This window comes from Narcine bancroftii, chromosome 2 (genome assembly GCF_036971445.1).
Source record: "Narcine bancroftii isolate sNarBan1 chromosome 2, sNarBan1.hap1, whole genome shotgun sequence".
NCBI lineage: Eukaryota > Metazoa > Chordata > Chondrichthyes > Torpediniformes > Narcinidae > Narcine > Narcine bancroftii.
In genome coordinates, this window is record NC_091470.1 from 189,422,360 (window position 1) to 189,438,472 (window position 16,113).

Consider the following 16,113-nt stretch of genomic DNA (forward strand, 5'->3'; position numbering starts at 1 on the left):
GAAGTCCAAGGAACTTTGTGCTCTCCCCCCTCTCCATTACCGATTTGTTGTTGTGCAGCAGATATTGGTTGTTCCCGATCCTCTCCTTCATCTTATCCACATTGAGACCCAGATCGAGAGATTTTCCACCTCGCCCTTGTGGTGCGACACATCGTTGTTATTGACTTGATGACGCTGTTGGATGCAGTCGTGGATCAGTAGCGTGAACAGGAGTGGGCTGAGCACATAGCCCGAAGGAAATCTACTGCACAGATGTGGCCCTTGGACCCACAGCATTGTGCTGACCCAACAACCTTCCCTAACAATTGTAGCATTGCGGTTGGTGCAATGGTGTCACAGCGCCAGCAACCCAGGTTTGAACCCGGCGCTGTCTGAAAGGAGTCTGTACGGGTTTCCTCCGGGTGCTCTAGTTTCCACCCTCATTCCAAAGGCAAACAGGGTGAGTAGGTTCATCGGTGTAATTGGGCGGCACGGGCTCATGGGCCAGAAGGGCCCGTTACTGCACTGCGTGTCTAAATTTTAAAAAATGTCTAGAATTTTCCTTGACTGAGGGCTCAGGCCTGAAACATTCTATCCTTTTGCTTCCGAGAGACGCTGTGTGACCTGCTGAGTTTCTCCATTACTTTCGTGTGATGCACGACAATCCCAGCTTCTGCAGACTTTCCCTTTCGACTGCCGACAATTTCCTCACTGCATCACCCCCCCTCCCCCCATTCTTCTCAGTTCCAAGCGCCCATCTAAGAGACCCTTGCAAGATCCTGCCTCCGCCACATTCTGGCCAAACAATGAGCAGACTGGGAGCAGAAACAGCACTTGCAGTGCCGAACTTCTCCATAGACGATTAGAGCAGAGACCATCCTGCCCTTGTAAGCCTGCTCCGGTGATTTCAGTACAAACCGCCCGAGCCACCACAAGCAAATAGTAGCAAGTTCACAGAACTTAAAACATTACAGGCCTTTTGACCCAATAATGCTGTGCCGACCATATATATTCCTGCCAAAAAAACTGAAGACTCCTAACCTCATCACCCTCGATTTGTCTTTCATCCACATGCCCAAGAGTCACCACCGGCATTCCAGACACCCACAATTCTCTGTGTAAAAACGCTTACCCCCCGATGTCTCCCCTAAACTTCCTCCCTTCACTTTCTACGCACATCCCTGGGTCTTTGCTACTCCCACTCTGGGAAAAGGGTGCTGTAGACCTCTGTTGAGTCACCTCTCATCCTTCTTCGTTCCACAGAGAAATGCCTTCGCTCTGCTAACCTTGCCTCACAAGACACATTTTCCAATCTAGGAAACATCCTGGTAAATCTCCTCTGCACCCTCTCCATAATCCTTCCTGTAACTGAAGGCAATATTCCGAGTTCAAACGGAAGGCCGCACATTTCCACGTCCCCGTTTTCTCAGATGTATTGTCTGAGTACGCCTGTAGAAATCTGCAAGTCTTAAGATTTGGCCCTTGTGGCCAAGAGGATTAGGGGGTATGGGGAGAAAGCAGAAACCGGGTACTGATCAGCCATGATCATAATGAATGGTGGTGTAGGCTTGAAGGGCCAAATGGCCTCCTCCTACACCTATTTTCTATGTTTCTATGTGGTGTACCGAATTTTCTCAAACTCCTCACACTGTAGCCACTGGCGAGCCTTGTTCAGGACTGCATCGCGATGAAAGCCCCAGGGCTGATCTTCAGAGATGTTGACACCCAGGAATGCATATTGGGCAAGACATCAAAGAGAACATCAAAGACATCTACCATCCTCACATCTAGCTCCTGGCTTCAATCCCCAACTCCAATGCTTCCTGAATGGAATTCTAGCCACGGGTGTGGGGCTAGAGGGTAGCTCATGTTCTGTTTAAAAAAGGCTCCAAAAATAATCCTGGAAATTATAGGCTTGTGAACCTGTCTAATTATTGTTCTTGGGGATCAGGTATTCAAGCGTTTGGAGAGGCAGAAACTGACATGGCTTTCTGTGTTTAGCCAGTTTTTGAGGTTTCCAGGAAAGTTGACAAAGGCAAGGCTGTGGATATTGTCTATGCTGACTTTAGTAAGGCCTTTGACAAGGTCCCACTTGGGAAGTTGGTCAGGAAGCTGTCCGTAAGGGGTTTGTGGGTGCTCCCCATGTCTGCGTGGGTTTTCTCCGGGGGCTCTGGTTTCCTCCCACCATTCAAAAAGGTACCAGAGGTTGTAGGTTAATGGGGTGTAATTTGGGCGGCATGGACACGTGGCCTGAAATGGACTGTTACCACAATATATGCCTAAATATAGAGAAATCCCCCATGGGTAATAAAAGCTGTAGTTTACAAATGCCACGTGCCCGGGACTTATTGCTTCTTGAATCCTTCGTCTGCCTCAAACATCCACCTCATAGATCTCCAGTCATTTTTTTGAATTCCAGCCAGTGGTCCCAAGCCACTCAATCTCTCCTGATACTAACTAACCCCCTCATCTCTGGTATTAACCTGGTGATCCTCCTCTGCACCGCCTCCAAACCCAGTCCCTCCTTTCTCAAGGAATAAAACACAAAAAGCACAAACGTCTTCAGACATTGTGATTGAAGTAAAAACCCGATGCTGGAGACTCAGCAGGTCAAATAGCGAACTTTATGGAGCAAAGATAAATATACATTACCATCATTTTGGGCTTCAGCCCTTCATTGACGTAGAATGTAGGCAGGCGCCCGAACAAAATGGTGGGAAGGCCAGGGGGAAGAGCACGGTCCCACAGATAATAGGTGGATAAGGGAGGGAGGGCACAGATTGGCTCTGTGAATGGAGAGGGAAGGGGGTGGGGAGCTGGAGAAAGGCAGGCAGAGGGATGAAATGTGGTCAGGTAATAGATGGATAGTCCATAGAATTCGTCGAGACAAGTGGAGAGAGCACCACTCAGTGCCATGCAGCTACCTCAGATCCTTGTGTGGGGGGCCAAACCGGCAAGGCAGGTACCAGAGCCGGAAGCCACGAGGCACAAGATGACAGCAGAGGCAAGGCAACATGGATATGGAGGGGAGTCTGAGTAAGTACATGGACGTAGAGCTTGAAAGCAGCAGGGATTTCAGATGAGATCCCTCCCTTGTCCACCTGTTACCTCCTGCCTGTGGGACAGTGCTCCTCTCACCCACCATTTTGTTCGGACGCCTGCCGACATTTTGCTCACACCTTGATGAAGGGCTCAAGTCCAAACATTGGTTATGCATCTTTATCTTTGCCTCGTAAAGTACATTCTTTGAACTGCTGAGCTTCTCCAGCACCAGTCTTTCTCAAATTATGTCAATACAAACCTGTGATGGCCTCGCAAGTGTTAGTTCCTCTATAATTACGACTGGTCCTCAGGAAAGCAAAGCTTGAACCAGGCTGAATCTTTTGATTTTCTACAAACCTACAGAATTCAAGAGAGCACGGTTAGTATGAGGCTATTACTGTCACCCATGACCCTGGTTCAGATCTGGCGCTGTCTGTAATGGGGCTTGTACATTCTCCCCATGTCTGTGTGGGTTTTCTCTGGGTGCTCCTGTTCCCTCCCCCATTCCAAAGACGTGCGGGCATCAGTATAGTGGTCACGCAGGTGGGCTGTGCTCGTTGGAATTTAGGAGAATTGGGGGGCGGGGATCTCAATGAAACATTTTGAATGTTGAAAGGCGTGAACAGAGTAGATGTAGAAAAGTTGTTTCTACATCTACATGGTGGGAGAGTCTCGGACAAGAGGCCACAACTTCAGGATCGAAGGGCATCCGCTTGTGGAGGGATTTCTTCAGCCAAAGGATGGTGAATCTGTGGACTTTGTTGCCATGGGCGGTTGGGGAGGCCGAGTCATTGGGTGTATTTAAGGCAGAGATTCTTGATTAGAGGAGGCCGGGTGATGGGGCTGAATTGGAAAATGGGTCAGCTCATGACTGAATGGTGGGGAAGACTCAATGGGCTGAATGGCCTATTTCTGCTCATATGTCTTATGGGTGTATTTGGGTGGCCCAGGCTCGTGGGTCAGAATGGCCTGTTACTGCACTGTCTCTAAATTACAAAACTTTAATAAAATCTGGGTTCTTAAAAACAGGTTTGAAAAAAAAAATTAGCAAGTAAAATAGAAAAAGTGCAAAGAAGTTCAAATGCTCAAAATAAAGGAAGAAAAAAGAGGGACTGAACTGACCAGAGAACTTGTTGCAATTATTATTGGTTAGAAATACCTTCAAGTTACATCATTAGTGGGGGCTTTCCTCCGGGGGCTCGTTTCCTCCCACCCTCCAAAATGTAGGGGGGGTGGGGTTATAGGTTAATTGGCGCATTTGTACAGCATGGGCTTGTGGACGGGAAGGGCCTGTTACCGTGATGTATTAAATAAATTAAGCTCAAGATTCCAGATTCCTTTATTGTCATGTAATGGTTCAGAACAAGTAATATTACACAAAATTGCCTTCTGCCTGCCATACGGCGGACAAACAGTCGCCCAGCGCCAGTAAGAGAAAAAGAGAAGCCAAGGAGAGTCCCTTCAGAGGCTCTGGGTGTCCATGGATTCGCCTCCAGCTCTCCCGCAGCCTCTCAGAACGCTGTTCGATCCGTCAGCGACCTGAGCTCTAGATCTTAGTCTCCACCATGGTCAGGAAGCCTTCAGCACCAGAGGCCATTCTTGCCCTCAGCGCCCCCTCGCATCCTGGTCTCCAGCTGCCCATGCGGGTCCCCCGACCGCAAACGTACCTTCCCCACTGAACTGATGTGTTCAAGCAACAGCTGGAGATCGGGTCAAAGGGAGCGCAGAAGGTAGGGCTTTCATCTGGCACCTTCTTCCCTGTACAATCACCAACCTCAAAGTAATAAATCTACCCCACTGCTCCCCTCTAAATTTCTCCCCTCCCAGTTTAAAACTGCGCATGCTCTCATTCTGGACTTGGAAGAGGGAATGCCTGTCCTATCTTCTCAAGCCCAAAACTTTGGTTATATATTAAATTTTAAGTTTAGACGCACAGCATGGTAACAGGACCTTCCGGTCCATGGGCCCGTGCCGCCCAATTACCCACAGCCCCTCATGTTTCTGACAGGTGGGAGGAAATCGATGCCCCCAGAAATCCACGCAGACACAGGGAGAGCGTACGAATTCCTTACAGGTAGCGCCGGGTTGCTGGCGCTGTAATAGCATTACGCTGTCTGCTACACTAACTGCCAACAGCTGCCCCCGTGAAGAGTTGAGGAGATTCAGTACGTTAACAAAAGCTTTAGCAAATTTTGACAGGTGGACCGTGGGGAGCATTCTGAATGGTTGCATCACTGTCTGGTATGGAGTGGCCAATGCTCAGGACAGGAAGAGGCTAGATGGGGTTGTGAACTCAGCCAGCACCATCACAGGCACCAATCTTCACTCCACCAAGAGGCAGTGTCTAAAGAACCCTCAAGGACCCTCACCACCCATGCCATGTGTGACGGATAATATCATATTTTATACTGTATATAGATGTGTTTTTGAAGGAGTTAGATTGTGGGACTAGTGTAGGTTACAAACACTTCACAAAACAGATCTCATTTAAAATGCCAGAGCTCTGCTCAAGCCAGACAGTCCAGGCTCCAGGTGCCTTGGCAAAAACTTTGAAGAGTGCCTATAGAGACTTCACAAGTCAGTGTTAATTGGACATGCGGTGGAGTAATGGATTATTGTTTTGGAAAGCAACAGATGAATGTCAGAAGGTCGGGACCGGTGCCGCAGTCTATTGAGTGCAGTTTGCTGTTCTAAGAAGGTCATGTGGTTTTGCAAGCAGAGAGAGGGACAAAACAGGCTTTCTCTAAGAGAGAGAGAACTGGTTTCTGCAGTCATGGCAAGCTGGCAGCTTGTATAAAACCCCATTTTGAAGGTGTGTTGTGGGTTCTGAGTTCAGCCTGTTGAAAACCCTTGGAAAACACTAGTAAATGGCCAGCTAGAGTGTTTCACCTGAAATAAGGGAAACTGAAAAGGAACTCTGTGATGACCTGCAGAAGAGGTTATCATTTGGAAGTCCCTGATGGGGCAAGTTTCTTTGGCAAGACACGGAAGTGGCTGATCGGAGGGAATCAGTTTGTGTGTGTCCAACGAGCCACGAATCTCTCTCTGAAACCCACGTGAACCTTCCTGAGCAGTGACCAATTACTTTTAAACACCAGAGCTTTGCTGAAAGTTAATTCTGTGCATAGTATAAGAATTGCCTGAAAAGGACTGTGAATCAAAGAACTTTTCTGAACTTATATACACATGATGTACACGTGTGCTTAGATTTACAAGGGGGTTAAATTAAGTTCATAGTAATAAGTTAAAGTTTGATCCTGTTTTTATGTTTAAATTAAAAACTACCTTTGTTTAAGTAACCATTTGTCTTGGTGAATTTCTATTGCTGCTGGGTTTTGGGGTCCTCTGGGCCCGTTACATGTGCTCTCTTCACTCTGCTACCATCAGGAAGGAGGTTACAGGACCCTAAAGACGAACACCCAAATGGTACAGAAACAGCTTCTTCCCCTCCACCATCAGATTTCTAAATGGACAATCAACCACAGACACTACCTCACTTTTGCACTAATTTATTTTTTAATTGTAATTTGCAGCAATATTTGCACTTGTGGCGCTGCCACAAACAAACGAATTTCATGACACGTTTATGACAATAAATTCTGATTCTGAGGCGTGGAGATCTTCCCACTGCTGGGGGAGTCTCGATCAAGGGGTGATCGTGTCAGGCAACAGTTTCTTGGAGTTTTTGGAGACAGAACACAGTGACAAGCCCTTCTGGCTCTCGAGCCCTTGGTGCCCAATTAAGACAATTAAAACCCAATTAAAATCCCAAGTAAGACATTAAAAGTCTGCAGACACCGTGGTTGAAGTAACAACACAAAGATGAAGAAAATGTCCTTTATATACCAAAGAGAAAGATATATAACCAACATTTCAGGCTCAAACTCTGCATCAAAGTATGGAAAAATGCCGGCAGGTGCCCAAACTAAATGGTACAGGGGAGGGGTAGGGGAGGAGCAAGGTCCTACAAGAGGTGGACAAGAGGCTGTGTCTTATGAAAGCAGCCCCCCTCTATCCTCAAGGGCCCCCACCACCCAGGCCATGCCCTCTTCACTCTGCTACCATCGGGAAGGAGGTTACAGGAGCCTGAAGACAAGCGCCCAGTGGGCCAGAATCAGCTTCTTCCCCTCCGCCATCAGGATTTCTGAAAGGACGATGAACCACAGACACCACATCCCTTTTCTCTTATTTTGCACTAACTTATTTATTTTAAAATTTAATTTATAGCAATATTTGCACCTGTAACACGTACACAAAACAACAAATTTCGTGGCACGTCCATGACAAGAAATTCTGAATCTGATCTTTGCCACCTACTGGACTCTGCAGGACCTGCAGAGCTTTTCTACAATTCTACATGTAGATACTCCCCGACTTATAACTGTAATTTGGACCAAAAGATCAGTCATATCCCAGAATGCACGCAAGTCGGAATTGCGTACATTTGTCAGAAAATATAAAGAAAAGATAAAATACGCGATTTACATTGTATTTGACAAACTATAACAGGGATTCAGGGCATGGAAGAGCCAAAATATGCATATTTACCTTGTTAGTCGGAGTCCTGGGGTCTGTAGGCTGGGTGCGGCCTCTTGATTCCCAGGTGTGCGCATAAGCGGTGGGTTGGCCTACTGGAGTTTGTTTGGCGCATGTGCACGAGTTATGCGCCCTAGCGATATTGAATTTGCGCCCTCAACTCACGCGCATGCGCCAACCGAATTCCAGTAGGCCAACCCACCGCGCATGAGCCAAGCAAAGACTCGTGCATTCGCACAGGAATCAAGTTGGCCGTGCCCAGCCCATAGACCCCAGGACACCAACTAACAAGGTAAATGTGCACATTTTGGCTCTTCCATGCCCTATAGCTTGGTTATCATTTGTCAAATACAACATCAACCATGTAAATTTTAGATTTTTCTTTTTATTAAGAAAACAATTTGCAGTCTTTATGTGTATAGGTCATAAGTCGCGGAGTGCCTGTACGGGCAGTCCTGGGTTACAAATGTCCGACACCAGTACTTAAGAATAAATTGTTCCCCAATTCACGCATGATGTTACCTTACAAATGCCCCTTCCAGTATGCAGGACATCGATGGAACGAGAGTAAGTGTTAACTTTTAATCATGATTTTTTTGTATATATTTTACTTTTCTATGCAATGAGTAACTGATGCTAAATAAGAACCATTCCAACTAACCTATGAACTTGGCTTAAAGACAGACTTAGGGACAGAACTTGTTCGTAACTTGGGGACTGCCTATATTTGCAACAACAATGTCTGCAGACTTTCTGGTTTCAGTCAATCTTTTCTGTCCTGAATTTAATTTGGAGATACAGAGGGAGATCAGGCCCACGGGCCCAAAAGGCCCAAGTAGCAAAAATATACATTGTACAACGTGGCAGACAATAAACCCATCTTCAACCCTGGGTGTCTTTGGAGGGTGGGAGGAAATCTGTGAAGGTCACCAGTTTGGGGGGGGGGGGGGGGGGGGCGGGGGAGAACGTACAAACTGCTTACAGACAGCGGCGGATTCGAATCGGGGCTGACGGCGGTGTAAAGGACGTGGCGCTAACCATGTTGAATGATTTTTCATGCCCCCTCACAGTTTCCTAAACCGTCAGAAGGTTCCTTCCTCAATCCCATCAGCTCCATCACCCCATCCTTCATCCTGGAGGAGTGCCAAGGCCCAGCTGCCAATTGGCTCACACATTGTCGGGACGGGCTAAATGCACATGGAGAGCATGCGGACTCTGCACGGGAATCAGGGGCCGGGATCAATCCAGGTGTCACGCTGCCCTGCCGTTCCCATGAAGGAACAGGGAGTTGTGGAGGAGGGCGACACAGGTCGTGGCGAGTCGAGCTCGCTAATTTCCGGTGGAGAATACCCGCCCCGCAGCCTCAGCCCACCCCTGCCCTTGGCAACAGACCATCCCCAGTGGTACCCAACCGCACACAAGCCCCTTTACGCCACACTATCGCTAAACACTATGCTGAGCTAACACTCTCTTACGCCGCTCTAATGCCTCCCCACTGCGCCGCACTAATGCTGAACCCCCACCCCCACCCCCCAGCGCTTATGACGCATTTTTCCCAAATTGTCATTGCACAACCTGCCTTACGTGCTGACCTGCCTGGACAGCACACACAACAGAGCCTCCCGCTGTATCTGTAGCGCAGGCGACAACACAACCCGATGACAGTGAACAGTACCTGCCTGAGCGTGACCTCCTGCCCTTGGGCCTCGATTCCTCGGGGCGTGCCTTCTTCCAAGCAGTCCGAGCGGCAAGTTTCCTGGCCTTGGCAATGGCTGCTGACGGGCAGCAGGGACCAGCGCAGTGGACAGCATCACCTGGGGGGGGGGGGGGGGGGGCGGGAACAAGGACAGGCAAACGGGAACCCGTCAACCCCCGTCTCGGAGTCGGGACGCTGCATCTCAATGGGAACTTCTTCCTAACCCTTGGTCAAGCCCTGGGGTTCTCCCTCCTGAGGGATGCGGCGGCTTGGGTCACGGGATGGGGGGTGGGGAGGGGTGGTGTTTAGAAAGAACCGCATCCCTGAAAGAGCAGGGAATGGAGGGCCATGGGGAACCGATGCAGGAGCTCGCATCCACTGCTGGCAGCCGACCTCAAGAAGGCAGCCGACCTCAAGAAGGCAGCCGACCTCAAGAAGGCAGCCGACCTCAAGAAGGCAGCCGACCTCAAGAAGGCAGCCGACCTCAAGAAGGCAGCCAACCTCAAGAAGGCAGCCGACCTCAAGAAGGACCCCCATCACCCAGTCACAACCTCTTCTCACTGCTACCTTCCAGCTGAAAGTGGCGTCACAGATAAACTAAATTTGAATTTAGATTTTTTAAAAACTTTTTAAAATTTCAACCTACAGCACAGTATCAGGCCCTTCCGGCCATCGACCCCGTGCCACTGAATTACGCCCAAGTGACCTAGAAGGTGGCATGGTTGGCATAGCAGTTAGCACAATGCCTTTAAGCGCCAGCGATCAGGACCGGGGTTCAAATCCCACTGTCTGTAAGGAGTTTGTAGGTTCTCCAGTTTCCTCCTACCGTACGAAATGTACCGAGGGTGTAGGTCAATTGGGCGGCACGAGCTCGTGGGCCAAAATGGCCTGTTACCATGCTGTATGACTAAATTTAAAATTTATAAATTAAACCCCGGTGCGTTTTAAACGGTGGGAGAAAACTGGAGCACTTGGAAGAAACCCACGCAACCAAGGGGAAAACGTACAAACTCCTCACAGACAGCAACAAATTCGTACCCTGGTCACTGGTGCTGTAACAGTGTTGCACTAATCACTGCACTAACCATTCTGCCCGGAAAACAGATAAGATTTTAAAGAGAGCTTTTGTCCTATTGACTTTCATGAATCGAAGTACTGAGCGCTGGTGTTGGGATGTTACGGTGATGTGATACCGTGAGCTGAAAGGGCTTATTACCATGATGTACATCTCAATCTCAAAATACTGAAGACCAGCACCTTCAGTTTCCTTCCACAGCTACAGGCTCTTGAACCTTTCCTTGTTACCCTGACAATGGACAACGAAGGTTTTTTTTGCTTCCTGGACACTTTTAGGTGTATTTTATGGACTTTGAGCTGCTGATCATGAATATCACCTTAAAATTTTCCAATCACGTACCGTTGTTTAGATATAACCCATTTTTGTGATTTCCTGTCATATTGTAAGTCTACTTCAAACAAAACCATATCGTTGAAAAATCATTTTCTGTGTTCGCACGTGAACTTCTTCCCCGCTGATCTTGGTGCTGTCAGAAACTGACATGCTGAAAGGATTCACCGGCACATTGCGACCGTGGAAAAGTGGTATCAGGGCAACTGGAATCCATCAGCGCCGGCCAACTATTATTGGACACTGACATGGGAGGCATCAGATGCCGAGTACAAACGAAAATAAGCAGCAACACGTTCTGAGGCCAGTTGAACTAACACAATGTGTCGGCGTCGTGATGCAATTAAACGCGCTAAATTCAATTAAGGTTAATTTAATGTTTCTCCAACTTCCTACGTGATCCAGCAAATCTGAAATTATCTTTGTGTTCAGTGTAAAATTGTCTCTCAAAATCCACAATTTTTTTTTGTCAGGAAGCAAACCTTCTGAAAAATTTTGTGTCCAGCGTAATCAGGGACTGCTCCAATACCGCAGAAAAACTCTGTGCAATTACAAAGTCACACACTGTTCTGTTCCAAGACAACGGTGAATATGTATTGTCTAGCTTTTGCATTTTTTAGTTTTTAAATTCCATTCTGTGTACCACTGTGGTAGAATTTTAAAGACGGAGCCCCTCTGTGGCTCATCATCGCAAGTAACTTCATTGTCAGGAGATGCTCGAGCCTTCCCTTGTACCAGACCTTGGTGAGGCCAAGTTTGCAGCAATGCGTGCAATTTTGGTCTCCTAACTATAGGAAAGATATCTGTAAGATTCAGAGTGTAGAGAGAAGATGGTGCCTGAGGAACTGAGTTACAGGGAAAAAAAGTTAAGCAGGTTTGGAGTTTATTCCCTGGGGTATAGAAGAGAGGCGATTTGATGAAGGTATTTAAAATTATGGGGGGTATGGACAGAGCAGTGGTCTTCAAACATTTTCTTTTCACTCACATACCACCTTAAGTAATCCCCATGCCATAGGTGCTGTGTGATTAGTAGGGGATTGCTTAAGGCGCTATGTGAATGGAAAGAAAAAGTTTGAAAACCACTGTTTTAATCGTCCCTCATTGACTCATGATATGCACGGTTTCAGATCGCCAAAGGAAACGGGGCAATGATAATTTTTCTCAAGCAAAATATTTCAGTAACAATTGGGTCCAGAGCAGGCTAAAGCAGTCTCTATCCTCAAGGACCTCCCCCCCCCCCCTCACCACCCAGGCCATGCCCTCATCATTCTGCTACCATCAGGAAGGAGGTTACAGGAGCCTGAAGATGAGTGCCTAGTGGTACAAAAAAACAGCTTCTTCCCCTCCGCCATCAGATTTCTGAACGGACAATAAACCCATGGATACTACCTCACTTTTTTTTTCCTCGATTTTGAACCATATTTATAAATATTGGACTTACGGAACTGAATTTTAAGCAATTTTGCATTTGCACTGTAGAATATGGCAGCACAGTTCGAGTACTGGCAACCCAGGTTCAAATCCCGTGCTGTCTGCACATCCTCTCCGTGTCTGCGTGGGTTTCCTCCGGGGGCTCCAGTTTCCTCCCACCCTCCAAATAGTCCAGGGTTTTAGTTTAATTTGGGTGGAATTAGGCAGCACTAAAATCGGCTTCTCCCATGCTGTGAATCTTTTTTAATTCAACGCGGCCGTAAAAGAACCGATATTGTGACGCACACTCATGACGATAAACCCAACTCTGATTCTGTGGGAGAATGGGGTTGAGAGGACAAAGTCATCGGCTGCGATTTGGGAGCAAACTCAAAGGGTTGGATGGATGGGCAACACTGAAAACTCAAAGAAATTCCAAACATTTTTCAGCCTGTGATGTCAGTTGGGCTCTGGAAAATTTTTTGGATAATTGGGGATTCCTGATATTTTCCGATATCCTCATTTATCCAAATTTATTTTTTTTGGAGGCAGTGACAGCATTTCGGCTTCAACATTTTTTGGATAAATGAGGATTTCGGATTTTTTTCCCCCTGGAATCCTCAATCATCCAGAAAAAAATTTTTTGGAGCCGAAAGGGTCACTTCTGGGTCCAAAAAAAATTTGGATAACTGAGGATTTTGGATAATCCCATTTCGGGTCATCGGAGTTCTACTGTATGCACCTGTGCCCCTGGGCCTCTCCGCGGCCCTACCATTCACCGTCCTACCGCCAAGCTCACCTTTCCTGCAGCCGGCATGCGTCTCCACTCCACCTTCAAACTCAGTCTGCCTCGGGCTGACCTGGCTCCTGTGGATCTTTACAAACCTGGAACGAAACGGCTCCAGTTAATTTATATTTCACACCTCAGAGTTCAGATTTATTGTCAGAGGACATAGACCACGTCACAGACAACAGCAGGATTCATTTTTCCTGAGGGTGCGTAAGAATCACTCTTATGGATATACGGTTAAAAGCCCTGGTATCCGGAATTCAAGCAATTGGAAACCTCAAGCAACCAGGAAAAAAAGGGGGAAAATAAATAAATAATAATCAATTAAAATAAATCAGATTTAAGTAAAAGTTTTAAATAGTAAATGCTCTCTGAAGTAACACAGAAACCTTTGAAGGTGGGAGCAAATATTCAGCCAGCAGAGTGCCTTGGTCGTGGTTTGCTCGCAGCAGCTGTTTGAATAAAGTTGCATTTTAATTAAATGGCATTGCCCAGGATGAAGACCTGGTTGATGTTGCTCGCCATTGGGGTGAGTCTCCTTATCCCTGCTTAGTAAAAATATTTATCAGTATATTATTAAGTATATTAATAAGGCATTATCTGAAAATTTGGGGGGGATTATGATGGTGGCATGGTTAGCACAACACTGTTATAGTGCCAGCGACCAGAGATTGAACATGTATTTAAAGTTGTAAGTTACGGGAATTATCTGATTAAAGTGCTTTACATAATTAAGGACGACAATACTGATTTTTTTTTAAGTGACTTTACATTTTGCACTGAATTTTGCCTTTTAAACAGGTTATTCTAAATGCAGGTGTATTAGTTAGGCATTGCAAGAGTGAGTCTCAAGCATCTGGAAAATACACTTATCCAGCATCCACAAATCCCCGAAGGTTTTACTGTATGGGATCATTCTGTGCTGTGAATGACATGCGCACACAGTGGACCGGAGAACTGCTGCTTCGTCATGTTGTACAAGTCCACGTTTATTAGCACCTGTACAACCCGACGAAAAAATACGCAAGGATAAAATTGTAAAAGTAAACCTTTGGTGAGGCTGGGAGCCAATATTCAGCCAGTGGAGGGACTTGGCCGGGCTTTCCTCGAAGCAGCTGTTTGAATAAAGTTGTGTGAAACAGCAAATGGCGTCACCCAGGATGAAGAGCTGGTTGATGCCGCTCGCTGTTGGGGTGACTTAAAGTTTTCAATGTTGTGTATTTTTTTTAACCTGTTCTTATTTATTTTAATTTTTTTCAACATTAAAAATATGGTCATATGGGCAGTGTAATGTTACACGAAATTTGTTTTTGCTTGCCCTAAGGCGGGGAGATTCACACTCAGCAGAAATTGCCTGAAGGGCCTCTCGTAGAGGGTCCCCTCAGTCACCGAGCGTCCGTGGACTTGACTCCAGTGGCCCTGCAGCCACACAGAGTCCAGTCCAAACCATCAGCAGCCCGAGCTCCAGATCCGAACCTCCAACGCGGTCATGAAGCTTTTAGCCCACTTCAACCAGTCTCCAGCAGGCCGCAGCCGACTGCAGCATCCAGCAGCCACGTGGGACCCTCGAGTCACCAACAGCCTCGCCGCCTGTGTGCTCTTCAGCCTCACTTCTCCGCTGCCATGGTCACCGCCCTGTGGGTCATCCCCATGTTTCACCTCTAAAGGGGGGGAAGGGGGGGGTTGGTCTCCCTGTTTTCTAGTGCCCTGCGCCAGTCCTCCACTCTCTCAGAGTCTGCAACCCCCTTGTGGCCACTGCTGACCATAGGCCATCTTAGGCCGAGACCCCAGGGTATTTTTAAAATAAACCACTATCAGCTTCTTTGACAGGCCGTTGCAAAGCCTCTACAAAGATTACAAGAGTCGGACTGAGAAATTAGACTCAGCGAGACTGCTGTCTCCCTGCTCATCATGGGTCCGCACCAATGCTGCCATTCTCCCCCATTTATTTATTTCCCAAATTATTTTGCCGGGTGCTTGAGGCTACCAACAGCTTGAATTCCAGATACTCAGGGTTTTTACTGTAATTACGTTGTTGGAAATTTGATAGAAGCTGTAATCAATACAAGCCCCTTTGTTACACAGAAAGTTAGAGCACTGGAGGGGGCAACCGTTCCCAGAACATGGCCAGTCACCTCAGACAAAGCGTGTTCCCGCTCGAATGCTTGACGGATCAAGACACAACCCGAAAGAAGGGCTACCAGCTCGCCCCACACACTCAACCGCCTGCCTCCTCAACCCGCGAATATCCAGTTTCACCAGGCCCAGCGACATCCCCACAAGGAGATCGCCCTAATTCCTGACCACCCCCACCACTCCGTGCAAGGCAGCCATAGATCAGGAGGGTGGGGGCTGAAGTGCAGCCAGAACATGAGGGACCAGCTCCTTCGGGTGGGCGAAGAAGGGCTGCACTCTCTCGCCCTCCACGCACAGGTTGGATGTTGCCTCCTCCCGGCCAAGGAAAGGATGGGCGACCGGCGTGTTGGTGAACCCATCTCAGAATGCTGTGGCAGGGGCACAGCTCAGTGTATTACTCTCCACCCCAGTTTCCCGATGGAAAGGGGGAGAACTCCTGTGGCACAGCACACTCCCACCCACTCACGTTCCCCTCCCCCACCTCCACTCTCACCCTCCCCCTCTGTCCACCTCTCCCATCCTCATCCACTCTCTCCACCTTTCCACCACCCCACCCCCAACCACTCTCCCCACCCCCTCCACCCCTCGCCATCCCTTCCGCTCCCCACCTCCCATCTACTTTCCCAATCCCTCCACAATGCACTCTCCCCACTTCCTCCACCCCTCGCTACCCCTTCTGCTCCCCACCTCCCATCTACTTTCCAACCCCCTCCACCATCCACTCACCCCATCTCCTCCACCCATCCCCATCGTCCACTCTCCGCAACCCGACCAATCCACTCCACACCTCTCCCCTTCACCCACCCCCATCCACTCTCCATCTCCTCCAACCCATCCCCAAACCACTCTCCCCATCCCTAACATCCACTCCACCCCATCCACTCTCCCCATTCTGCCTCCCCAACATCCTCCCCACCCCATCCCCAAACACCCATCTACTCTCCCCATTCCCCCTCCCAACATCCACTCCACCGCATCCCCAAACCCCCATCCACTTTGCCCATTCCCCCTCCCCAACATCCTCTCCACCCCATCCCCAAACCCTCTCAACCCCATCCCCAAATCCTCTCCACCCCCTCGCCAACATCCTCTCCATTCCATCCCCAAACCCCCATC

At 48.1% G+C, this 16,113-nt stretch overlaps 1 protein-coding gene across 4 annotated transcripts in view; it reads right to left on the bottom strand.

The window, feature by feature from the left end:
• The window catches only part of LOC138754815 (uncharacterized), a 55,316-nt gene that overhangs the window by 34,565 nt on the left and 4,638 nt on the right, over positions 1-16,113 (bottom strand). For all 4 annotated transcript variants that reach the window (XM_069919672.1, XM_069919673.1, XM_069919671.1 and 1 more), the window contains exons 2-4: positions 12,871-12,956; positions 9,233-9,371; positions 3,281-3,378 (exon numbers count right to left, since the gene is read on the bottom strand). In XM_069919672.1, coding sequence (XP_069775773.1) covers positions 3,281-3,378; positions 9,233-9,371; positions 12,871-12,956 — 323 coding nt within the window. The remainder of the gene's footprint in view (positions 1-3,280; positions 3,379-9,232; positions 9,372-12,870; positions 12,957-16,113) is intronic.